At 35.6% G+C, this 21,805-nt stretch overlaps 3 protein-coding genes and 1 long non-coding RNA gene across 6 annotated transcripts; 2 read left to right on the top strand and 2 right to left on the bottom strand.

Annotated features, from left to right (window-relative positions):
* The first annotated feature begins 345 nt into the window (after window positions 1-345).
* Window positions 346-1,675, top strand: LOC141393205 (uncharacterized). Its single transcript, XR_012410029.1, has 2 exons — window positions 346-590; window positions 669-1,675. It is a non-coding gene; the product is annotated as an uncharacterized lncRNA (long non-coding RNA).
* Window positions 1,676-2,298: 623 nt separating this feature from the next.
* On the bottom strand, window positions 2,299-3,589 carry LOC141393206 (coiled-coil domain-containing protein 97). The gene has a single exon (XM_073966170.1). It carries the CDS (start codon window positions 3,472-3,474, stop codon window positions 2,314-2,316), a length of 1,161 nt encoding a protein of 386 aa, XP_073822271.1. The 5' UTR covers window positions 3,475-3,589; the 3' UTR covers window positions 2,299-2,313.
* Window positions 3,590-5,723: 2,134 nt separating this feature from the next.
* Window positions 5,724-19,826, bottom strand: Ttc7 (tetratricopeptide repeat domain 7). Of its 3 annotated transcripts, none has more exons than XM_073970063.1 (10): window positions 19,587-19,826; window positions 10,588-10,840; window positions 10,243-10,522; window positions 10,070-10,181; window positions 9,085-10,012; window positions 8,468-9,016; window positions 6,636-6,763; window positions 6,466-6,579; window positions 6,203-6,399; window positions 5,724-6,143 (listed from the first exon to the last, which is right to left on the bottom strand). In XM_073970063.1, exons 2-10 carry the CDS (start codon window positions 10,697-10,699, stop codon window positions 6,011-6,013), a joined length of 2,553 nt encoding a protein of 850 aa, XP_073826164.1. In that variant the 5' UTR covers window positions 10,700-10,840; window positions 19,587-19,826; the 3' UTR covers window positions 5,724-6,010. The 3 variants fall into 3 exon arrangements, with proteins under 3 accessions (XP_073826164.1, XP_073826167.1, XP_073826166.1); XM_073970066.1 differs by having other exon boundaries at window positions 6,636-6,733; window positions 19,587-19,732; XM_073970065.1 differs by lacking the exon at window positions 19,587-19,826 and having other exon boundaries at window positions 6,636-6,733; window positions 10,588-10,955.
* On the top strand, window positions 12,437-18,802 carry LOC141394907 (ATP-binding cassette sub-family C member 10). The gene is made up of 11 exons (XM_073970062.1): window positions 12,437-12,779; window positions 12,866-13,238; window positions 13,470-14,174; window positions 14,237-14,955; window positions 15,026-15,217; window positions 15,554-15,671; window positions 15,733-15,972; window positions 16,072-16,214; window positions 16,281-16,460; window positions 16,523-16,936; window positions 17,155-18,802. Exons 2-11 carry the CDS (start codon window positions 12,878-12,880, stop codon window positions 18,607-18,609), a joined length of 4,527 nt encoding a protein of 1,508 aa, XP_073826163.1. The 5' UTR covers window positions 12,437-12,779; window positions 12,866-12,877; the 3' UTR covers window positions 18,610-18,802.
* Window positions 19,827-21,805: the final 1,979 nt, after the last annotated feature.

Raw genomic sequence — 21,805 nt, forward strand, 5'->3', positions numbered from 1 at the left:
AAGAGGTAGGATATTACCAGGCGCAGAGTTGTATCGAGTGGGGACCTAAAGCAAAAGCGGGCGGAAAACAAGGCGAATTGGATTTCAGGAGATTTATAAATATGGACGTTTACATTGAACAGCACGTTCAAGATCGAAAAGGTTGTAAAATTCATACTATTGTATGCATAGATATTCAACAAAATATAAACTTGGACATATATGAAGGTACTGGTAAAATAATACGATCGCGTATAATCAGGGAAAGAAATAGGAGTGCAGTCATTCGAGCAATCTGATGACCGTTAAATTTCAAAAACCAGATCAGGTGTTAATATAGCATTGCCATTCAATATCCAAAGAATCATCCCTGAAGAAATACAGAAAAAGAAAACGATTGGTTACCGAAAACGTTAGAAGAAAAATCGGTAAAGAAAATGGTGTTGGCTGGAAAATTTGGCTTGTGGTGGGAGAAAAGAGGGCTATAAAAGCAGTCTGGTTGAGAAAATCGTCATTTTGGAGTGGATCGTTACGTTAACCTGTTAAAACAAGAGTGAAAAATAAAAAGATTATTTTGTATTTGCTGTGTTTTGTGTTTGTATTTAATATCTGTGAGTATTAACAACGGTTGAGGGACATGAAGTGGGTGTTTACATCTTTTGTTTGTGTATTTGTTTATATTTTAACAGCCTAAATCATTGGTTTGCGAGTAACACTGGCCTTCATAGCAATTGACGGAGGCCAGTGTATTTATTTAATTGCTGGAGGAAACATTTTGGATATCTTGGCTGGAGTTTGTTAGTGGCCCCTTGTGTCTCGCCCGCAAACGTGATTATTCCGTGGCATAGTCTGGTGTGAGTGCGGCAAACAAATATATGTATGTTGGATATGTTGGATGGATGATTCTGGTCTTTGTGTTGCAACTGCCGTCGAATCAATTTAAACCAATCCAGGACCAAGGGGAATCTTGCGACATATTGGAACCTAGAGCGTCTGCCGTTACTGCCGCCATTGGTGCCTAAACGGAAAGTGGTGTTGCTGCCATTTTTTTTGTATTGTGAAATCTGAAACCAGAAAAAAAACCAATTGATTATTGTTTTAACAACAGTTAATACTGTGTCGTACCTTGTGTCGTCTTTATTGAACGTAACGATAATTTGATTCAAGAACATCACCTGAAAGGATAGAAAATATAAGCTTTTCATTGAATATTCGGCAAATGAGCAAGAAATCTATCAGACAAAGAAATAAGGAAAATAAGGATACTAATTAGAAAGAGTTAGCGCTAAGTAAATTAATAATTAAGTTTTGTACAGGGAATAATACCTAAGGTAAAAAAAATATTAGTAGGCGTAGGGCAACAGTAGACTTAACTTTGAGCCTTGTTTTTTTGTATTTTCTAGCGAGCCGTGAGCAGAGGAACGGCGAAAGCAAACTGGTAAGAGAGCTCTTTTAGTGGTTGTGTAGAGTAAAGCGCTTGTGCCGGTAGTGGGCACTAAGAACAAAGAAAAAGCTTAATCCTATTGGAAAGCCTTAGAAATTGAGCCTGAAGTCGTGAGAGATAAGTCTAGGTATTATTCTCCTAATTTGTTCTTCAAAAAAATTTATTGTTCAATTATTGTGTAAGGAAAACAAAGGGGAATTTCTATTGAAAATTTAATTTTAATAAATTGTCTAATGTAGTGTTGAAGATTAATTAAGATGTGTTGCTAATTGTTTGTGATTGCGTGGGGAACGCTATGAGGTAAGTGTGGGAAGTTGAGTGTGTGGTTAATGGGGTCCAGGAGAGATTATCGATGAGGACCATCTGGACCATGGTAGGGTGGGCCAGTGTAGGGTCGGGACAGCAAGACCCGTGTGTGGATGTTTTCTCGTAAAGTAAGTAAATGTGAAGGTAGGAAAGAAAATTCACCCTCATTCAATGTTTGTGTGTGAGTCCTGTTTTGGCGGGTTGAGACCCCATGCCGCCTTTGAGATGTCTCTAGCTAGTCTGGTGGCTAAAGCGGACGCCCTAAACGCACACATAACAAACTATACCGACAATGTACAACCTTTCTGTCATTTCGCTAAAACCTGAAAACACCAAAAATCGGCAGATACCGGTACCGTCCTGAAACGACATATTTCTAAGGAAATTTGTTACAAATCAAAACTTGGTCTAGTATCGTCCACTCTTTGATCCCTTTGGAGGATTGTACCTGATTTCATAGGGCTCTGAGGCATCAACACTTATTAATCGCTTTAAATATTCGAATAGAAATTATAAAATTAAAAGCTAAGCTGTTAGCTTATATTACCAAAAAATAAAACAAGAAATAATCTATTCTATTGGTATTATTTTTGTAAACTAAAATGTTTATTTAAGTGATTCATATAAACATCTAATTCATCTTCAGATTCATTTTGATTCACCATAGACCTGGGTATAGTACCTTCTTTTCTTTCGTCATCATCCTGGTCATCGTCGTCACTATCTTCCTCAAAGTACTTATCTTCTCTATCTTGATTTAGAATTTCCAAATCATCATATTGTGTATTATCATCAACTGTTGCATAGTCAAAATCACTATCCTGGCCTGTTAAGAAGGATTCATGCATTTGACTAATAAATTCCTGGCGTAGAAGTTCCCTTTCATCGGCTGTGATAAGATTATTTAAGGGAATAATTTTATTTTTTGGTTTCTTGGATGATTCTTTCTTTTTGTTCTTTTCTATTTTACTGGTAGAGCAAGCTTGTTGTTCATTGTCAAAATTACCCCACTGTTGGCGGAAATTTTGTGGTACCACAGAATCAATATCATCTTTAATATCATTCATAATGGTTATTGTAGTATTTTTTGCATCTGTGTTGGAATTGGAGGAAAATGTACTTTCCCGTGATTCATCAGATTCTGTTTCTTCTGTAATTTTCTTTTCTGCCTCCTCCATTATCTTGGTGATTTCATCCCGTTCCATATTGTGCATTAGTATGCCGGAGAATGTGGTATTTTTTACATCATAACTATCACGCAGCTGCCTTTCTTCCTTACTTAAGTGTTGTCCAACCAATTCGTGATACAATTCCGGTGACCTTTTCATCATTTCTTGTTCACTGAAATATTCTCCTTCTTCAATCAAACGTTGTAATGCCACATATCTACGATTCTTTACATCCTGTTGTCTTGTTTTCAATTTCCTTTGATATTCACCTATCATAGAATGCATTTCCTCATCACTGTCGGCAATAGAGAGACGAGCAAAATCCTCTAAATGTTTCTGTTCCATGTAACATCCGAAACGTATAAGAAACGTCTGTGGATTTCTTTGATATACATCTTTGGCCAGCTGTATTTTTTCGCTTTGTAGTAGTTCGGGCTCACCTCTTTGTTGGGATTTAAATACAATCTTATTATTTTCACTGAGATCTTTTAATATGTCCATTATTTCCTGGGGCAGGGCATTTGAATGTTGTTGTGGTGGCTCTTCTAGAGGGGTTTCTATGGCATCCGCTGTCATACTAATTGAATAGTGGTCCCACAAAAATCCTAACAGAGTTTGGAGGAATTAAAGATCCACACAGTTCCTTCCCTAACTTCCAAAGTTTGTTTATAATCACAATCAGCTGTTTTTTTCTTTAATGGGGCCCAGAGGGATCTACAGCAAAGACATAAGCTCTGTTCCTTTACGTTCAAGAATTTTCAAGTTTTACCACTTTTTACTCGAAAAGCGTTCGTTTACTTGATGTAAGCATTCAATTAATAGCTCTGTTCCAGAACTAAAAAGTTTTTACAATTTTTACCACTTTTACACATTTTGCAAAATTTATATGAAAATCGTTTACAACTTTTACCACTTTATTAAGTACGGGAACTGGCCAAATATGAGAGCAGTTCACAACTTTTAAAAAGCTTCGTTCCCGTACTTTTTAATAGTAAAACTCGTAAAAGAGAGAACTGCAAAAAATTTGTTGTCACACACAAGTTTTTTGAAATAGTTCGGGAACGGAAAAATGGAAAATACGTCAAAAAACTGGAACAAATGTCAAAGTCGGCGTTTCAGCCAATCAGACGCCGGCAAACATTTTACTATTTTTTTACTCGTCCAAATTTGTCGTGTAAAAAGTTTTTTTCATTCAGTGCCATTTTTGTTTAAAGAGAAGTGAACATTTTACAACTTTTTGGTGTACGGGAACGGTGTTTGGAGTAAAATGTGTAAAAGTCGTAAAAATTGTAAAAACTTTTTAGTTCTGGAATACAGCTAAAGTAATGGAACAGACCAATTAATACAACAAGATAAGACATTTTTTGCAATCATTCTTCAGTGAATTGCTTTTGGATTTAACAGGATGTAATTTTACGATATGGTAATTTTTTTTATACGTTTTGTACATATAAAACCGAACATGGTACAATAATTCTTAGGTAGGCCACAGCTGACTACAATTTTTTTTTTGTTATGGCTTAATCTGTCAAAACCGTGTTGACATGCAGAGTTGATATTTATTATTGATCACAAAATTCAACTCTGTTTTGTTTTCATTTCAACATTTCGTTCTTCTTCTTCTTTGTATACTCATCCGTTATCATTCATCAAACCAATTTTGACGTTTTAAGCCATAGCGACAGGGTTGTATTTTTTTGGCGATTCTCATACCTGGCCTACCTATGAATTATTGTACGATGAAACCGAATTTAACGACCCAATTGACATGGAATTCTTCTGGAATAGATCTTTGAATTCATAAATTCCGTTTCTGACACTATTATATGAAATGTCCCTCCTAGATTGCGATTTTAAATTACCTGCAACCTGCATTGTTTCTTAATAGATGTGTTCCAGAACTAAAAAGTTTTTACAATTTTTACGACTTTTACACATTTTACTCGAAAAAGCGTTCCCGTATACAAAAAAGTTGTAAAATGTTCACTTCTCTCTAAACAAATATGGCGCTGAATGATGCTCTCTTTAAAAACTTTTTACACGACAAATTTGGGCGAGTAAAAAAATTGTAACATGGTTGCCGGGGTCTGATTGGCTGATACGCCGACTTTGACATTTGTTCCAGTTTTTTTGGCGTATTTTCCATTTTTCCGTTCCCGAACTATTTCAAAAAACTTGTGTGTGGGAACAAATTTTTTGCAGTTCTCTCTTTTACGAGTTTTACCATTAAAAAGTACGGGAACAAAGCTAATGTTCTTCGAAGTGTTTGAAGAACGCATAGGTTTTCATAGTTCGATTTTTTCATTTACTAGCAAATACTCGATCGAATGGAATGTACTAATTAGGTCCCTGCTCTCATATAAATTGTACACTTTGTGAAGTCATCGAACACTTTTCGGGTATGATTTTTTGTATGTTTGTAAGGGACTTACCTAAATAATTGCGTGTGCGTTATTTGAAACAAAATACATTTAGGGGTTGATAATGTATAGCAACCGAACTCCAGTTGAGTTGCCGAAAGCAAATTAAAAAATAGAAATTTCCATTTCTTTATGGAATTAATACTTTTTCACAATTAAATGAATAACTGAAGGTTCAAAACACTGACATTGAATGGATTTGACAAAATTTTCTGTCGTTTCAGTTATTTTAATTGTATGATTTTCTCATCAGGCAACGCAACTACGACCCCTTATTTCAAATTTGAAATACATGTATTTTGTTTTTGTTTAGAATAACGCGCATGCAATTTAGCTAAGCCCCTTTATCAGATTTTTAAAAGCAATCAGACCTCATCGGCCTCCCAGCATAACTAAAGCGTCACATCCTGTTTTGTATGGAACCATTGCCATATGTATATATTTGTATATAATTCGTTAAATTTATGTTTTAACCAAGGAAAACACACCAAATACACGTATACACTATATAGAAGTAACAAGCAAACAACATACACATAATAATAGTAACATTTGATTATCTTTTTTCCACTAATCAATAATTAAAATAATAAACAAAATATATCCACCACTTAAGTTAATACTGTTGTGGACACAGAGGACTGACTTTTGTCTTGGATTAAAAGAGAAAAGGAAAAAACAGATCAGCCCTTTTAATCGAATGTTAATGCTATTGAGGTAAATGGAAGTATAGGACATGTGGGTTCCAACTGCAGAGCCGTAGCCATGCAATCTGCTGATGCCGTATATTCGCCTAAGCTTTCAAGAACTTTGCCCAAGGCGAACCTGAAAAAAAAAATAATTACAAAAAATGACTTATAATAAAATAAAATTCTGATAATTACCATATTTTTGGACAATTTGGATCTAATTTTGCAGCATCTTTAAGTAGTTTTTCAGCCAAACGTGGTTCACCCAAAACATGATGGGTTTCTCCCAAAGCCCTCAAGGCTTCGGTGTGGTTTGGATTGGCGGCCACAGCATTTAAGAAACATTGTTTAGCTTCATTCCATTGTTCTTGGTAAACACAAACTAAGCCTCTCTGAGGAATAAAGAAAACACAATGTTATTGTAAATTAAGAAAAGACATGGTTTCCTCTAAACATACCATATACATGATTTGATGTGACAAGGGATAAATTTGTGATGCTTCGTGAATGCAATTCAATGCCTCTGTGGGTTGTTCAATGGACAAATAGACATCGGCCAAAAGTAACCAAATCTGTCAAAAAAATATATGAGAACACTAATGATAGAAACCAAGACTTTGCTCATTACCTTAATTTGTATCATCCATGGCCTTTGTGGTCCTGGTTTTGGTGTAAACGAACTAAGAGAACTTGCCGCCTCACTCAAAGCTTGTTCCACCCGAGATACTGCCGCCAAAGAAGCCGCATAAACAGAATCTTTAAATTAAATTTCAGGATATACAAAAAAAGAAAATTAACTACCAAACAAGCATTGCGTAATATGATGAGATAAGGGCAAAAAGGGAAACAAACAAATAAAATTGTAACAAAATATTACTAGGAAATAATGCATATAACTTGAAACGGCAATAACATTACAAAATTACCATAAAATGTTAAGTCAAAGAGAAATAAATAGCTTGCTTCTTTTCTTAAATTTTTTTTTTTTTTTGGTGAATATAAGTATCCTCGGAAATGTCCTTCAATTTGTTTTAGATTACTTATTAGCATTTCAATTAAAAGCAACAATCAGTTAGGTGTTTGTTGTTTATAGCTTTAGATTTACGATAGTTGTTTGACAAAATTGAAAGTGAATATAGATAGTATCGAAAACAAAATTGAGTACGATTAACCAAAGTAAAAGAATAACTTCAATTTAACAAATAAATCTTCATAACCAGCAAAACTTACAGTATTATTTATATTGTATTGAAAATGTTCCGAAAAATGTTGTAAAATATATTTTTTATATATTTTTAAATTATTTTACAAAAAGAAAATAAAAATAAATATTAATATTTGGCACAAGGATATTGTATTTAGGTCAAGGGAAATTTAAAAAATATTTTGCTGAAATAAAATATTTACACATATTCACATTTTTCTAAAAATCATCCTCCTACAAATCACTGTGCTCTTTGGGTACCCCTAAAAATCATTGAAAAATTCACGCCTATTGTGCTCTTTGGGCACTTTTAAAAATCATTGAAAAATTCGCGCCTATTGCGCTCTTTGGGTACTCCTAAAAATCATTGAAAAATCCACGCCTATTGTGGGTACTCCTAAAATTAATTAAAAAATCCACGGCTATTGTGCTCTTTGGGTACTCCTAAAAATCATTGAAAAATCTACGCCTATCATGCTCTTTGGGTACTCATAAAAATCATTGAAAAATACACGCCTCTTGTCCTATTTGCGTCCTTTAAAAAGCATTGAAGAATATACGCCTCTTGTCCTTTTTTAGTCTTCTTAAAATTATTGAAAAATATAAGCCTATTGTCCTCATTGTGTCCTCCTAAAAATCACTGAAAAATACACTCCCAATGTCCTCCTTGGAACCTATTAAAAATAATTGAAAAATCCGCGCCTATTATGATCTTTGGGTACTCCTAGAAATCATTGAAAATCCCGGCCTATTGTCCACATTGGGTCCTCCTAAAATCATTGAAAAATCCCGGCCCATTGTCCACATTGGGTTCTCCTAAAAATCATAGAAATATCCATGCCTATTGTCCTCTTTGAACTTTGCCTAAAAATCATTGAAAAGTTCCCATGAATTGTCTTCCTAGGACATTCCTTCTTCCGTGTCCTCCTAAGAATAATCGAAAATCGTCGCCCATTTTTTTGATAGTTTTGTCTATAGCTTTTTCTTCTGCAATGAATTCAGATATTTTGCTGATGGAAATAACAGGCGCAGTAGTTCTAAAACCCCATATCAGGGTAAGTAACAATTGATCTCCATAAATGTAAGTCATTGTATTGAAATAAACGAAGGTTTGTTGAGTGTATTAGATTATCTAAAATAATACAAATTCATTATAAAACAAATGTATCTACAAATAATAGTATTACCCAACATTCACTGTTAGATTGTTATATTATAGGTATCACCTGAATAATGTAGTATATTATTGTACTTACTTGAATCCTTATCGGACATTTGTGATGATGGAACATGCAGTATTAAACTCTTCGTATCCGAATGTTTTTCTTCATCAACATTTACTTGACCTTCGTAGAGTTCACGCCATATGGCAAGCATTCGTTGCACAGTGACCAATGCAATTTCAGCATCTTGTAAATGTAACTGTAAGTGGGCTTTAACATGTAATAAATTCAAATTATCCGGAAATTCTTCTAATGCATCTTCTGTCACAACTAAAGCTTCACGAGGACGTCGCGAAGCGGTTAGAAGTAAAGCAAACAAATGTAAACTTGGTGCATGTTCTGTACGTAAGGCTAAGGCAAAACGTATATGGGTCAAAGCCTCTGGAATGTTATTGAGAAGGGCATATTGCAGCGATAAATAATATTCACACAAATGATCGTTGCCATCATTTTGCACAGCCTTTTCCAATGCTTCTAATGCCAACTTATTATAGTTTTCTCTTTCCAATTTTAAAGTGCTGTGTATGGCTAATTGTTGATAGCCAATGCCAACATAAAGTTGGGCTCGTGATGGCCTTAAACCTATAAAATAATGTTTTAGTTAACGTCATTACATAGTTCAAAAAGTTATATATGTATACAATACCCACCTTTGGTTTCCCTCTTCAATGCCTGATGAGCATACTCCAATCCTTCTTTCACTAAACCCAATGATTCATAGCACAGTTTTGCCGCCAACAGACATGGTAACGGATCACTTGGATTGAGTTTCATTGATTCCTGTAATACTCTTAAAGCATGCATATGCTTGCCAGCAGCCATAAGCGATATACCATACTGACGCCAAACATGTTGTTCTCCAAAGGAAAATTTTAATGCCTTTTCAAAGGATTCATTTAACAATTGCACCAAACCCCAACGTACAGTGGCTAATGTCAAGAGGTCATATACCGCAGTAGCATTGCCCATAGCATGGGTACGTGCCACTTTAAATTCTGGACTTTGTGACAATACAGTATCCCTCACAGCCAATGCCTCTGCTATTAACAGCAACAAAATTGTCTCTTCCTGTTGATTGCGTGGTACAAACTGATTTCGTGCCGCATATTTTCGTGGTTTCCACAATTTTTTCGAAGTGCCACTGGTTTTTAGTGTAGATGCACCACCAGCTTTCTTTTGGAATGGTGCTGAGTAAATGGTACCCGAAACTCCTCTCAGCAAGACCTCAGCCAATTGTCTAGCCAAGGTAAGACGCAGCGATTGTGTAGTCTTGGTTTCAATTGCATTTAACATAATACGATAACGGTCAACAGCCTCTTGTAGTTTACCAGCCTTAATGAGGACAATGGGTGCCCTCTGCAACGCAGTCTCCAATATGGTACCCATACGTCTGTTTAGTTCCAAGGGGTTTGCTGGAATTGTAGAACTAATGGCCATATTACTAGCAGATTGTTGAACACTGGCATTTATGGCCAATGTAGAGCCACCTGTGTTATTGGCCGAGGTAGCATAAGCCGCGATATCTTGTTCTTGTAGATAGAGTAAACCCAAATCGGTGGCACGTTCAAAACAAGAGATCTGAAAACAAAAATGGGCACATTAATTGATTTCCTAATAAAGAATTAACAATCTTACCATTTCAGCTTCTTTTTCGGCTTTTTTGAATTTCGAGGATGGCTTTGAGGTTTGATTTTCCAAACACAGCCCCTTAATGGCATATGATTCTGCGAGAATTTTCAAACTTCGCCTGTAAAGAGTTAACATTATAATTCACACTGAATGTTGCCTTATTCATCTACAATACTTACAAAGTTAATTCCTTTTCCGCCAAGGTATTCAATTCCGCTTTTACAAAATTCTCCAAACTCTTTTCATATTCCCCGCATGCATAACACAACTTAGCCAATAGGAGATAGGCATCCAATGCAATACCAGCTGTTTTTCCATTTTCCCCGGTTACCAAATGCAAACTACGGCGAGCATCACTGAGCCCGTTTTTAGCTTTAGCAAAATTATTTTCAATGGGTGGATTCTCTTCCAAATAGGATTCCAAACGAGCCTCACCCACCAAGAAATGAGCTAAACACTCTGTAAATAGAAATTAATCAGTAATTATAAACATGAGTTCAGTGACCGTGAAGGTGTGGCCATACCATTATTGGGAGAACCTGTCTTTAGCTCCTCGGTTAAATCTATAACTTTCTGCCATTTGCCTTCACTGCGACAGGTCTCGATTAAGGTCTCAACCTTTGATGTATTACGCATCCTTTCCGATCAATTGCTAATGTTTTTTTTTTAAGATTTTGGTTTCATATGCTTTCCCAGGCTAGATTTCACTATTTATTTTACATTCCAATTGGTTGGTTGTGCGCAAACAATCCCAATTTGAACTTTGCCTATTTAAAACTGCAGATTTATATGATTTAATTGGCTTTTTTATCTGAAAAATGTTCCACAACTCGACAAATCTGATCGATTTATTATTACTTCGATGCTTCTTCTTTCTGAGCATTGTGGCAATGCACTAGAAATTGATAGCATTAAGAGTTGCCGATGTTGCGTATCGTGGGGTTTTATTGTGTTTATGGAATTTTTATGGGGAATATTAGTACTATTGCCTCACATGACAGAGTCCACCAGATTTTACCACATTTTACTCGAAAAGTGTTCCCAATTTTACATTTTTTTTTCCACTTTGACAATTTTAAATAGGTGAAGGAACAGACCAATAGCGCACTTTATCCCATTGGATTTTACTTTAGTCTTTTGCCAGAAATAACTTAAGCGAGAAAGTCGATGTACCGATATCTTTAAGCTCTGTTCCAGAACCTACAATAGCATGATGCATAGCATGATAGATGAACCAGAAACTATAATGCAAGACTATGTCGATTGAAAGTTCTTCAATCTGTCAACATTTTTGTTTACATTTTCATACTATTAATTTCACAGATTAGCTCTGTTCTTTTACGTGCAAGAATCTTCAAGTTCTACCACTTTTTACTCGAAAAGCGTTCCTTTACTTCAGACACCATATAATTCATGGGAGCAGTTTACAACTTCTACTACATTTGCCGGTTTTACCATTTTTAAAAGTAAAGGAACAGACTAATTGTGTGAAATCAGCTGGCCTTATCGCCTCTCCTTATGTCCTTGGTCACACTTGCGAGTTTCTTGAAAAGAATAATAGGAAGCATGGTAGAATAAGAAAAGGTAGCAGCAATACACAGCTGACAGAACTGGGTTGTAACTTTAGTGTCAAATTTCATATGACATTTTATACATTTATTTCTATTTCGATGTACATTAGGGACATATATTTTTTGAGAAAAAAATATATCATTCGGAAAAAACATTTCCCAGAAAGACTTCTTCATATCAATGATATGTAACCTCCTCCAAGTTCGAACGATAAGCCGCGCAGTAAATCCCCGCTTGTAGAGGCGATACAACGTTTGTTAATATGTGTGGTATTTTGTTAAAATTTAAAAAAAATTAAGCCCTAATAAACATGTGCTTCTTTGATTTCTAAAACAAAACATTGAAACAGCTTCTCCTTTTTCTATGAATTTCTAGCGACCCCAAACTTTTCTGCAAGAATTCTACTTTCTGCGAGAATTTATGCATTTAGTGGAATGATGTGGAAACATAAAAATTGAAAATGTAACGAATTTTCATTCATGTTTTCCAAAATATTCAACCAAATGTGAAAAATTATTAGTTTTTTAAATTCCAATAATTTATAGACATTTCCTTGTTTTGTTTACAAATACAATTGGCAGTAACGTTACAAACAAAAACAAATGCCTTTGTGGTTGTTGTTCGAGTTGTATTTGTTGTAGTATTAACTTTACCTTATATTTGTTCCACCATGAATAGGAAGAGGCAACATCGCAAGCACAGAAAACCATGTGCAGCGGTTTCACTAACTCATACCCCTCGTCTATAAACTCGAAGTCGCCATGTTGAAACAGCGCTAGTGTGACCTTCGACTATGTATTGCACCATGCAAGTCTACTATTTTTATTTATTTTTCCGTTATAAATATGTGCATCCTTTATTATAGTTTAATGTGATGAGACACGGCAACCCTGTGTCTATTGACTGCAGTTAGTGCGTAACGTACTCTAGTCTTAAGTGACACACACCTCTGAAGTCAATGTTTACTTTTTGTTGCGGTTTTTTTGTTAAGTTTAGGAAAAGGAAGGGACTGCATTGCGTTATTAGTCACATTGCAATGCAATGGGCCCATGTAATACATTCAATTGATGACCAATAAAATAATAAAGGACTTCATAAGCGAGTAAAGAAAAAGTCTTCGGTCATTAGCAGGCTGATAAAAAAGGTAAACAAAGGGTACAAAGGGTGTTCTTGTTCTCATAACAAAAATGGAATAAATCAATTTAATAAATATTTTTCATTCTATTATAGCGCTACTTCAACATGTCCTCGGACTCCAATTGGAATTTTGCGTGGAATTGGTCAGAGTTTTGTTCGACGGGCATCAAACCGTTTGCACCCAATTCCAATGATTTGCTACCATGTTTTCAAGAAATAGTCTTACAATTTCCAGTTTACACAATATTTGCAGCAATATCGGCCTATAATTTTGGAGCATTTTCAAGAAATGTAGCACGGAATCATACCCAACTAATAGCCATAAATTGTAGAGTTCTAATATCTCTAATATTAGCAGCTTTACCAGTATTAAAAATATTTCAATTTTATCGTATGGGTGTAAAATTGTATGCTGCTGATATTCTGATAGTTTGTGCGGAGTGTGTTATGTGGGTAGTACATGGAGGTAAGGAGAAGTAGTAAATTAAATTTCATAGGAAACATGATTTTGTTTTGTGTTCTTATCTGCTGGTATTATTTTTTATCGATTTATATTTTGTACATACTATGTTAGTAACAAAGCAGAGTCGGTGGCGAGAGGGGTGGGTGGATGATGTCGTTAAAAATCCCCAAGCAATTTGGAAGTTTGTAAATATTTGTATATTTCATTTGTGTTGTTTCTTCTTATCGATTTCAGGTTATTTACTTTCCTCAAGAAATTTTGGCAATGTAAATCACCGGGGACCCTTGGTTATGACTGTAATGTGGCTAGCTGTATTTGTTTTGGATGCTGTTTGGTTACGTTCCAGTCGTCACTTTGATTGGTGGCCATGGAGTTTAGCCACCCTACTACTGGACCTATGCTATGTTGTCACTTTATTGCCGAAAGGAAATGCAGTGTATGTCGCCCAAAGGTTACCGCATCAAGATAGTTTGTCGGAAACCACATCGCTATTGTCACAACGTTATACTCACTTCCATTTTGACTTTAATGAAGCTCATTTGGGACACGCTCAAGATGAAGCTAATTTTGGATCACGTTTCCTTTTTCATTGGGTTGGCCCATTAATATCCAAAGGTTTAGCTGGAAATTTGAAGACAATTGAAGATCTCTTTGATTTGCCGGATGCATTGAACATCACACGTTTAAGTGAAAAATTACAAGTTAGCATATCAAGATCTAAAAATTTAATATGGGCTCTGCACAAGGCATTTGGTAAAGAGTTTTATTCAATTGGCATTCTACGATTTATAGCGGATATAACAAGTTTTGCTGGTCCCCTGCTATTGGGTGGTTTATTAAGTCAAGCTAACTCTAGCGGGACAACAGATGATGAAACTGAAGAAACAAATTGGATGCCATATCTCTATGCCTTGGGTCTACTTGGAACACAATTGGTTTGTGAGTAATAAAGTACTAGAATTTTTATTTTGGAATTGATTTAACAAGAGTTTCTTTTTTAGATGCCTTTTGTTCCTGTCACTTTATGTGGCGGATGTCTTTGATTGGTATGAAAATGAGAATTGGTGTCGTCAGTGCCATTTATCGCAAGGCTTTAGAGGCTCGAGGCTTGAAAGATGCAACCCCAGAAGTCTTAAATCTTATGTCTACAGATACGGATCGTATTGTCAATTCCTGCATATCCTTTCATTCATTTTGGAGTATACCATTCCAATTGTTTACTACACTTTATTTACTATACACGCAATTGGGAGCAGCGTTTTTGGCTGGTGTTGTTTTTGCCACAGCTTTAATACCCATAAATCGTTGGCTGGCCAAACGTATTGCTTACTATTCACAGGGTTTAATGACAGCCAAAGATGCTCGTCTCTCTGCCACAAGTGAAACAATGTCTGGGGCGAAACAAATCAAGCTTAATGCTTGGGAAGATGTTTTCATAAAGAAAATCCTAAATTTACGTAAAGAGGAGGTGAAATTTTTGGGAAAACGTAAATATTTAGATGCATGGTGTGTTTATTTTTGGGCCACAACACCGGTACTAATGTGTTTTCTTACATTCGGGGTGTCGGTATGGATGGGTAATCCATTAATTGCCTCGACAACCTATACAAGTGTTGCATTGTTAAATTTGCTTATTGGTCCACTTAATGCATTTCCCTGGGTATTAAATGGTTTGGTGGAGGCATGGATTTCAGTGAAACGTGTCCAGGAACTAATTGATGTATGTATGTTAGCTTATAAAATTGATTTCGATTCCTAATGAAGTGATTTTTTTGAACAATTTATTTTAGCTCAAAGATTTAGACTTTTCTTCATATTATAATCCCATAATGAAAGCAAGTTCCATTTCATCAACGGTAGAAGAACCAATTGCAGTTTTACAATTGAAAGATGCCACATTCGAATATGAAGCCGGTGCAATTGAAAATGATTTACAAATTACCACATTCCGTTTGGAACAAATTAATATGGATGTTAAAAAGGTAAGTGATGATAGAAACATTTAAAAAATTGATGTATTTCTTTTTGGGGATGAAGGTGACAACAAAGGAGAATTGTATAGGGTGTCTGCAATGGTTTTATTTCAAAGATCATGATCCCCGCTGCTTCAGCGCCGCCTTGAAGCTATGAAATATCAACGCGGACTCATGAGCCAAAACTAAAAGTTCGGACTTGTTCAATAGGCCGATGGGATCGATCAGGTCTTCTATACACATCATATGTTGTTACATTCCCTTCTAGACAAATGGGTTTCTGGACTGGTTTTATTTCATTCAAATTGATTTTTTAATGTGCATTAATTGTTTCATTTGTTACAGGGTGAATTGGTATGCATTGAAGGGCCTGTGGGTTCGGGAAAGAGTAGTTTAATAGCTGCAATTGTGGCGGGTGTAAATTGTATAGAAGGTTCCATTTGCATACATGACTTGACATCTGGTGAGTGTGAAGTTATTTATGAATAAATTGTGGAAATAATTTTAATATCTCTTCATCACAGGATTTGGTTATGTACCACAGACACCATGGCTACAACGTGGTACAATACGTGACAATATTGTTTGGGGTAGTGTCTTCGATGAACAATGGTACAAATCTGTATTATTTGCATGTGCCTTAAATGAAGACATCATAGCTTTGGGTGGCGATTTGGTGGGTATTGGAGAAAATGGTCGCACATTATCGGGGGGACAAAGGGCACGAGTGGCATTAGCTAGAGCTGTTTATCAAGACAAGAAATGTAAGTAAATTTATTACAAAGATATTGCCTTTCGGATTCAAATATGAATGGGCGATAATTCCAATCGTATCTAATTTAATCCCCTTTTATTTTTTCCAGTCTACCTTTTGGATGATATTTTGGCATCTTTGGATGCCCATGTTGCCAAACATATTGTTAAACATTGCATATTAAATTTACTAAAGGATAAGACAAGAATTATTATAACACGTAATGTTACCTTATTTTACCATGCAAATCAGGTAAGCCCTACAAACGTCGTGCTTTTAGGCCTTACAAAAATATTACCAAATTTCTCTCCCCTTTAGATTTTACATTTAGAAAATGGTAAGCTTACAATGAGCGAATACATGACAAATAGCATTGACTTGAGCCTGGAAGACTCTAATGATGAGGCTGATATGATGACGGAAAGACGTTCATCAATAAATTTGGATGATTTGCAAAAAGATGGCGATAATAAAAGTGTAGACAGCATTATGTTAGAGGTAAATATCCGCTTTAATATTTTTCAATATAATAATGATAAACTTGGCTTTCTCCTTCTAAGGAATCTCGTGAATATGGCCACTTGGCTATGAATGTATTTGCATGCTATTGGAAAGCCGTCTCTTCGCCCTTAGCTATATTGGTATTATTTTCGGTAGTTTTTATGCAAATAACAAGAAATTTATCGGATGCATGGTTGGCGCATTGGGTAACAGATTCAACATTAGATGGCAATGCAAATGATACATCGGGGAATGTTACGGATCCATTGTTACATGTCATAAAACCTGTGAAATTGTTTGCAAATGATTCGGATACTGATGGTACCCACACAACTGGTTATTATTTGGGTATATATGCGTCCTTAACCATTACCAATTCTCTGATAACAATGGCTAGATCGTTTCTCTTTGCCTATGCTGGTCTTAAGGCAGCAAAATTTATTCACAATAAACTTCTAAATAAGGTTATGTATGTAAGTATAAAAATATTCAAATATTGTTGTTTGACCTCAATAATCCTAAAGTAATTAAGTTAAATGTGTGCGTCAAGATAGAATGGTAGATACGCCTTAATGATTTACAACTTTGTCAAATTTATGGGAATTGCTATGATTTCGAAACAATTTTACAAAAAAAAACATTTACCCATTTTAATTTATGTATTTTGTCCCTCTTTTATGTCTCTTTTCAGGCCAAATTCAGTTTCTTCGATATTACCTCTGTGGGACGCATTCTCAATCGTTTCTCTTCGGATACCTACACCGTGGACGATTCTCTGCCATTCATTTTAAATATTTTATTGGCTCAAGTGGTGGGTTTGGTGGGTTCGATTGTCATCAGTCTGTATGCCATGCCTTGGTTGGGTTTAATTATTGTACCAATGGTTCCGATATATCTTAGCTTACAACATAGATATCGACATGCATCGCGCGATATTAAACGTCTTTCCAGTAATGCCCTATCGCCGCTTTACACACATTTTACAGAAACTTTACAAGGATTAAATACCATTAGAACAATGCGTGCCAGTTCAAGATTTCAAAGGGATTTTCATGCAAAGCTGGAAGAAAGTATTAAAGCCCAATTGAGTTCATCGGCGGCTCAAAATTGGCTGAGTATGCGTTTACAGCTATTGGGAGCTGCATTGGTAGGTGGTGCTGGCATATTGGCAGCTGTCACATCCGCTCATGCAAGTAATCCTGGTCTTGTGGGTTTGGCCATCTCATATGCATTAAGTGTAACACATATCTTGGGTGGTGTTCTCAATGCCGTGGCTGAAACCGAACAAGAATTGGTGGCAGTTGAACGTATTGAACAATATTTACAAATCGAAGGTGAAGACAATGCTGAGGGTACCGTAAATCCACCATTTGGCTGGCCTGCCCAAGGTTCAATAGATTTCCGAAAGGTTGAGTTGCGTTATAGAGAACATTTAACACCGGCCTTACAGGATATCACGTTTAAAACTGAAGCCTTTGAACGTTTGGCCATTGTGGGCCGTACTGGAGCCGGAAAATCTTCAATATTGGCAGCCCTAATGCGTGTGGCACCCATAACAAGGGGCGAAATTCTACTGGATTGTGTTAATTTGAAAACCTTATCACTTTACGCCTTGCGAGATCGTATTGGCATTATACCCCAAGAACCTTTCCTTTTCGAAGGAACTGTACGAGAAAATCTTGATCCTCGGGGAGTTCATTATGATTCGGAAATATGGCATGCAATAACAAATTGTAATGCTGTCACCTGTCTGGTACAATCAATGGGTGGTTTAGATGGTAAATTAGAACGTGGTGGCATTAATCTTTCGGCAGGCCAAAAACAATTACTCTGCTTAGCTCGAGCTTTATTGAAAAATTCCAAGGTGGTGTGTATCGATGAAGGTACCTCGAATTTAGATGTCGACTCTGAGTTTGCCATGCATCAAGCAATAAAATCATCATTTAAAAGTTCTACCGTAATTTTCATAGCACATCGACTGCAAGGGTTACACAGTATGGATCGTATTATTGTTGTCGATCAAGGCCAAATAAGAGAACAAGGTTCACCTCAAGCCCTAGCCCAAGATAGTTCTTCTCTATTCTATAGTATGTTGCAAGCTCAACACATTGACAAGGAACAGTTTTCCCATGGCGGTGATAAATGAGCAACAATTTCAAGACTAAGTATTTTTAAAATTTTTATTAATAATAACTTGTAATGTCGTTTTAATTTATGGTATCACATTTAAATGTTCCATATATATAGTGTAATATTTTATTGTTAATATTATTATCGCAAACTTATGTAAAAAGTAGTCTTTTATCTCTAATTAAAATCGTAGATATTTTATAAAATAATTAAAATGTTTAAGGCTTTAATTGTTTTTAACAAGTTTTGAACGATTTTCAAGTACGTAGGCCGACATATCGGCATATTCTGTAACAATTTTAATCAGTAGGGGAAAGGATTCGTAGTCGGGCGTGGCTGACTATATGATACCCTATATCACGATTCGACAGCGGTCGGCAATATACACCGGATTGACTTGGACGAATCTTCGACCAGGGGCGGCCACCTTAGAAATCATAGGGTTGTGTTCGTATATTTTTTTCACCATGTGGGTGGCAATATGTCTCGGAACATCGAGGTAGCCGGTAATTTTTAGACATTTTACTTACAAAAATATATTATTAATATATAATATATTATTAAGTCGAGTCTGGAGTCGTGAAAAAAGTCGACTCCAGAGTCGGAGTCGAACTAAAAATGGCTCTACTCCGAAACCCTGGTTAAACGTGGCTTTAAGCGGTGAAGTATCTTACTCCCGTATTTAATTACTATTTTAGAATGAACCTGCATTTCGCTGGTCTTTAATGGGGGTTATTCTGAACGTAATTCCCAGTGAGTTTTCTCACTTTCTCCTTTAAGTTGAAACACAAAAGTCAAAACTCACGGTGAAATTCCACAAATCTTACTCCCTCGCTTTTGAATAGCAAGGCTTTGGAATCACCTGCCTCTTAACTTGCGAAGTTTTGCATATTCACCCAATACATTTAAACGTAATTATATCATGTGCTTAAATACGTAGCCCAGTGCCTGTAGTACGTGGATTATTATTAACATGGGATTTTAATTCAATACCTTTCATCCTTTTTTGGCTGGGGAGCCGTTTTTCTAGTTTCTTTTTTTAATTTTTTGTTATTATTTTTGCAATTGTAATGCGCACTTTGGTCTTACAAATTTGTAAAAACTTTTACAAAATGATCGATAACAAACTTGTAAAGTAAAAGAGAGCGAATTTGGAGACAATTGTGAGAGAATTTTGGAGACTTTTGTTACTGAGAATTTGCAAGTTTGATCAGCTGATTTAAATTCGAATATATTGTGGCGGACTTTGAAATTCTTCGCAAAAACATAGGGGTCGATTATGCATTAGGTGTGTACGATAACTTTCCCAGCAATAATTACTCAGTCAGTTCCAGCAACCTCTCTCAGTGAATTTTACTCTCTCAAGCAAGAAAAATTGCAGAAAGTTATCGAACAGCATTTTGCAAAAACTTGCAGGATAGTCAGCTATTTCCGAAAATGTATGAAATTTGTTTTTGTTTCTTTTGATATTTTAAACCAAACGTAACAAAAACATAAATTTTAAAATTTCAGTTTATTTATTTAATGCTTTAATCCTCTCCACAACGCTTTAGAATCTAAAAAAATGTGCAATTGTGAAATTTTCTTGGTCAAAAATGTTAACATTTCGAGTTGTTTACATTGAACAGATGATTAAAAGTCAGCTGATCAGACTTGCAAATTTTTGCGGGACAAATTTTCCCAGCAAAAATTTGCAAGTTCTCAGTCACAAAATCTCTCCAAACTCGCTCTCTTTTGCTGGATAATTTTGTTATCGTACAGCATTCAGTAAAAATTTGTACGAATTTGTACAAATTATTGGGTTATCGTACACACCTATTGTCAACAACATTGCATTGACAATGCAAAACCCACAATTCGCCAAATAAGAACTATTTTAAAATTATAAGTTCAATGGAATTATTTTTTATGACGAAGAAAATGTACAGGACATAACATCTATCAAAATAAATTTGAGGGAAAAGTCGAATCCATTAGAATTGCCATCTGCTCTGTATATTGATGCATGTTGGAAATATCGGTATGATCAGTAATTATTTTAGGTTTAATGCGTATTTTCGATTGCCAAGGGATGCCGTAGTTTATGTTGTGGAAACGTTAAAGTATGACTTCAAAGTAAGTTATAGATCAACAGCAAAACCCCCACTTTTAAAAATGTGCGCTGCGTTGAGATTTTTTGCGGAGGAAAGATTCCAAAAGTACCATGGCATGATTACAACAATTGCATGACTCAAAATTCATTAATGATACAAAGAATCAACAATTCGTTAAGAAAATGTTGATTGTTTTATTTCTAAGGCATCAAATCCCAGCAAAAAGCGGCGCATCCATGGAGTAGGAGGATTACTATGTGGACGGCCAGCCGTTAATTTATGATATGGAAAGAGAATTATTTTTGTAGCAAACAATTTTCGTAAACAATCTTCGATTTTTAAATTAAATCTTACCCGCCAAACTTCTTGTTTGTCAAATCAGCTGACTTCTCGCAAGTTTTTGCAAATTGTTGTTCGATAACATTCTGCAAATTTTTAGCTTCGAGAGAGTAAAATAAGTGCGGAGAAGTTACTGAGAACTTGCTGAGTACTTGCAAGTACTTTTTACTTGCGAAGATATCTTACAGACCTTATATTTTTTTATTTTTGTATAATGTTATCTTAGTCATGGATTAATCAGCAAGAAATTTTGTACTTATTTGTAATTCGCACTTTGGACTTAAAGACTTTTTGCATTACTATGTATGAACTAGTAAAAAAGTATCAGTCGGCTTTGCCCTCAGCCTGTGTAAATTGAAACAGTTTTTTCCCAAAAAAATTTTTGTATTTAGGTGGTTTTAAAATTTTGGGCGAATGTTGATTAGGATTAAAGTTCAAAAGTTTTGCGGAGGAGGTACTTAAAGGAATGGACCTACATAGACCATGGGGGTGCCATAGGGGGTTTTTACAACCTTTGGGCTGTTTTCTCAAGAAGTATGGAGTTGCCCCTGAAAAAACGTTTACCATCGTAATTGAGGCAGCGAACGTAAGTTGCTTCAACAAAAATCAAAGTGATTCGATAGCAGGTCTTAAAGTGAACTTATCCGAAATTTTGTGTGGGGGTTTTTTGAACATTCAGGCTATTTTCTCAGGAAGTATGTACTTGCCCCTGATGAAACTTGTACCTTCGTATGGGGGGCAGTGAATACAAGTTGCTACAACAAAAACCAAGGCGATTCG

The sequence above is a fragment of the Musca autumnalis genome, unplaced genomic scaffold, assembly GCF_047663935.1.
Source record: "Musca autumnalis isolate F117 unplaced genomic scaffold, ASM4766393v1 scaffold_2, whole genome shotgun sequence".
Lineage (NCBI taxonomy): Eukaryota > Metazoa > Arthropoda > Insecta > Diptera > Muscidae > Musca > Musca autumnalis.

What these genes read in the sequence shown, in the direction of transcription:
- Ttc7 (XM_073970063.1), bottom strand. Translation starts at nt 10,699, where the DNA reads ATGCGTAATACATCAAAGGTTGAGACCTTAATCGAGACCTGTCGCAGT. An exon ending in GACAGGTTCTCCCAATAATG is followed by an intron (nt 10,523 to 10,587) that starts GTATGGCCACAC and finishes TTCTATTTACAG; the next exon opens with AGTGTTTAGCTCATTTCTTG. An exon ending in CACATCAAATCATGTATATG is followed by an intron (nt 6,400 to 6,465) that starts GTATGTTTAGAG and finishes TTTATTCCTCAG; the next exon opens with AGAGGCTTAGTTTGTGTTTA.
- LOC141394907 (XM_073970062.1), top strand. Translation starts at nt 12,878, where the DNA reads ATGTCCTCGGACTCCAATTGGAATTTTGCGTGGAATTGGTCAGAGTTT. An exon ending in TGTTTATCAAGACAAGAAAT is followed by an intron (nt 15,973 to 16,071) that starts GTAAGTAAATTT and finishes TATTTTTTCCAG; the next exon opens with TCTACCTTTTGGATGATATT. An exon ending in TTCTAAATAAGGTTATGTAT is followed by an intron (nt 16,937 to 17,154) that starts GTAAGTATAAAA and finishes GTCTCTTTTCAG; the next exon opens with GCCAAATTCAGTTTCTTCGA.
- LOC141393206 (XM_073966170.1), bottom strand. Translation starts at nt 3,474, where the DNA reads ATGACAGCGGATGCCATAGAAACCCCTCTAGAAGAGCCACCACAACAA.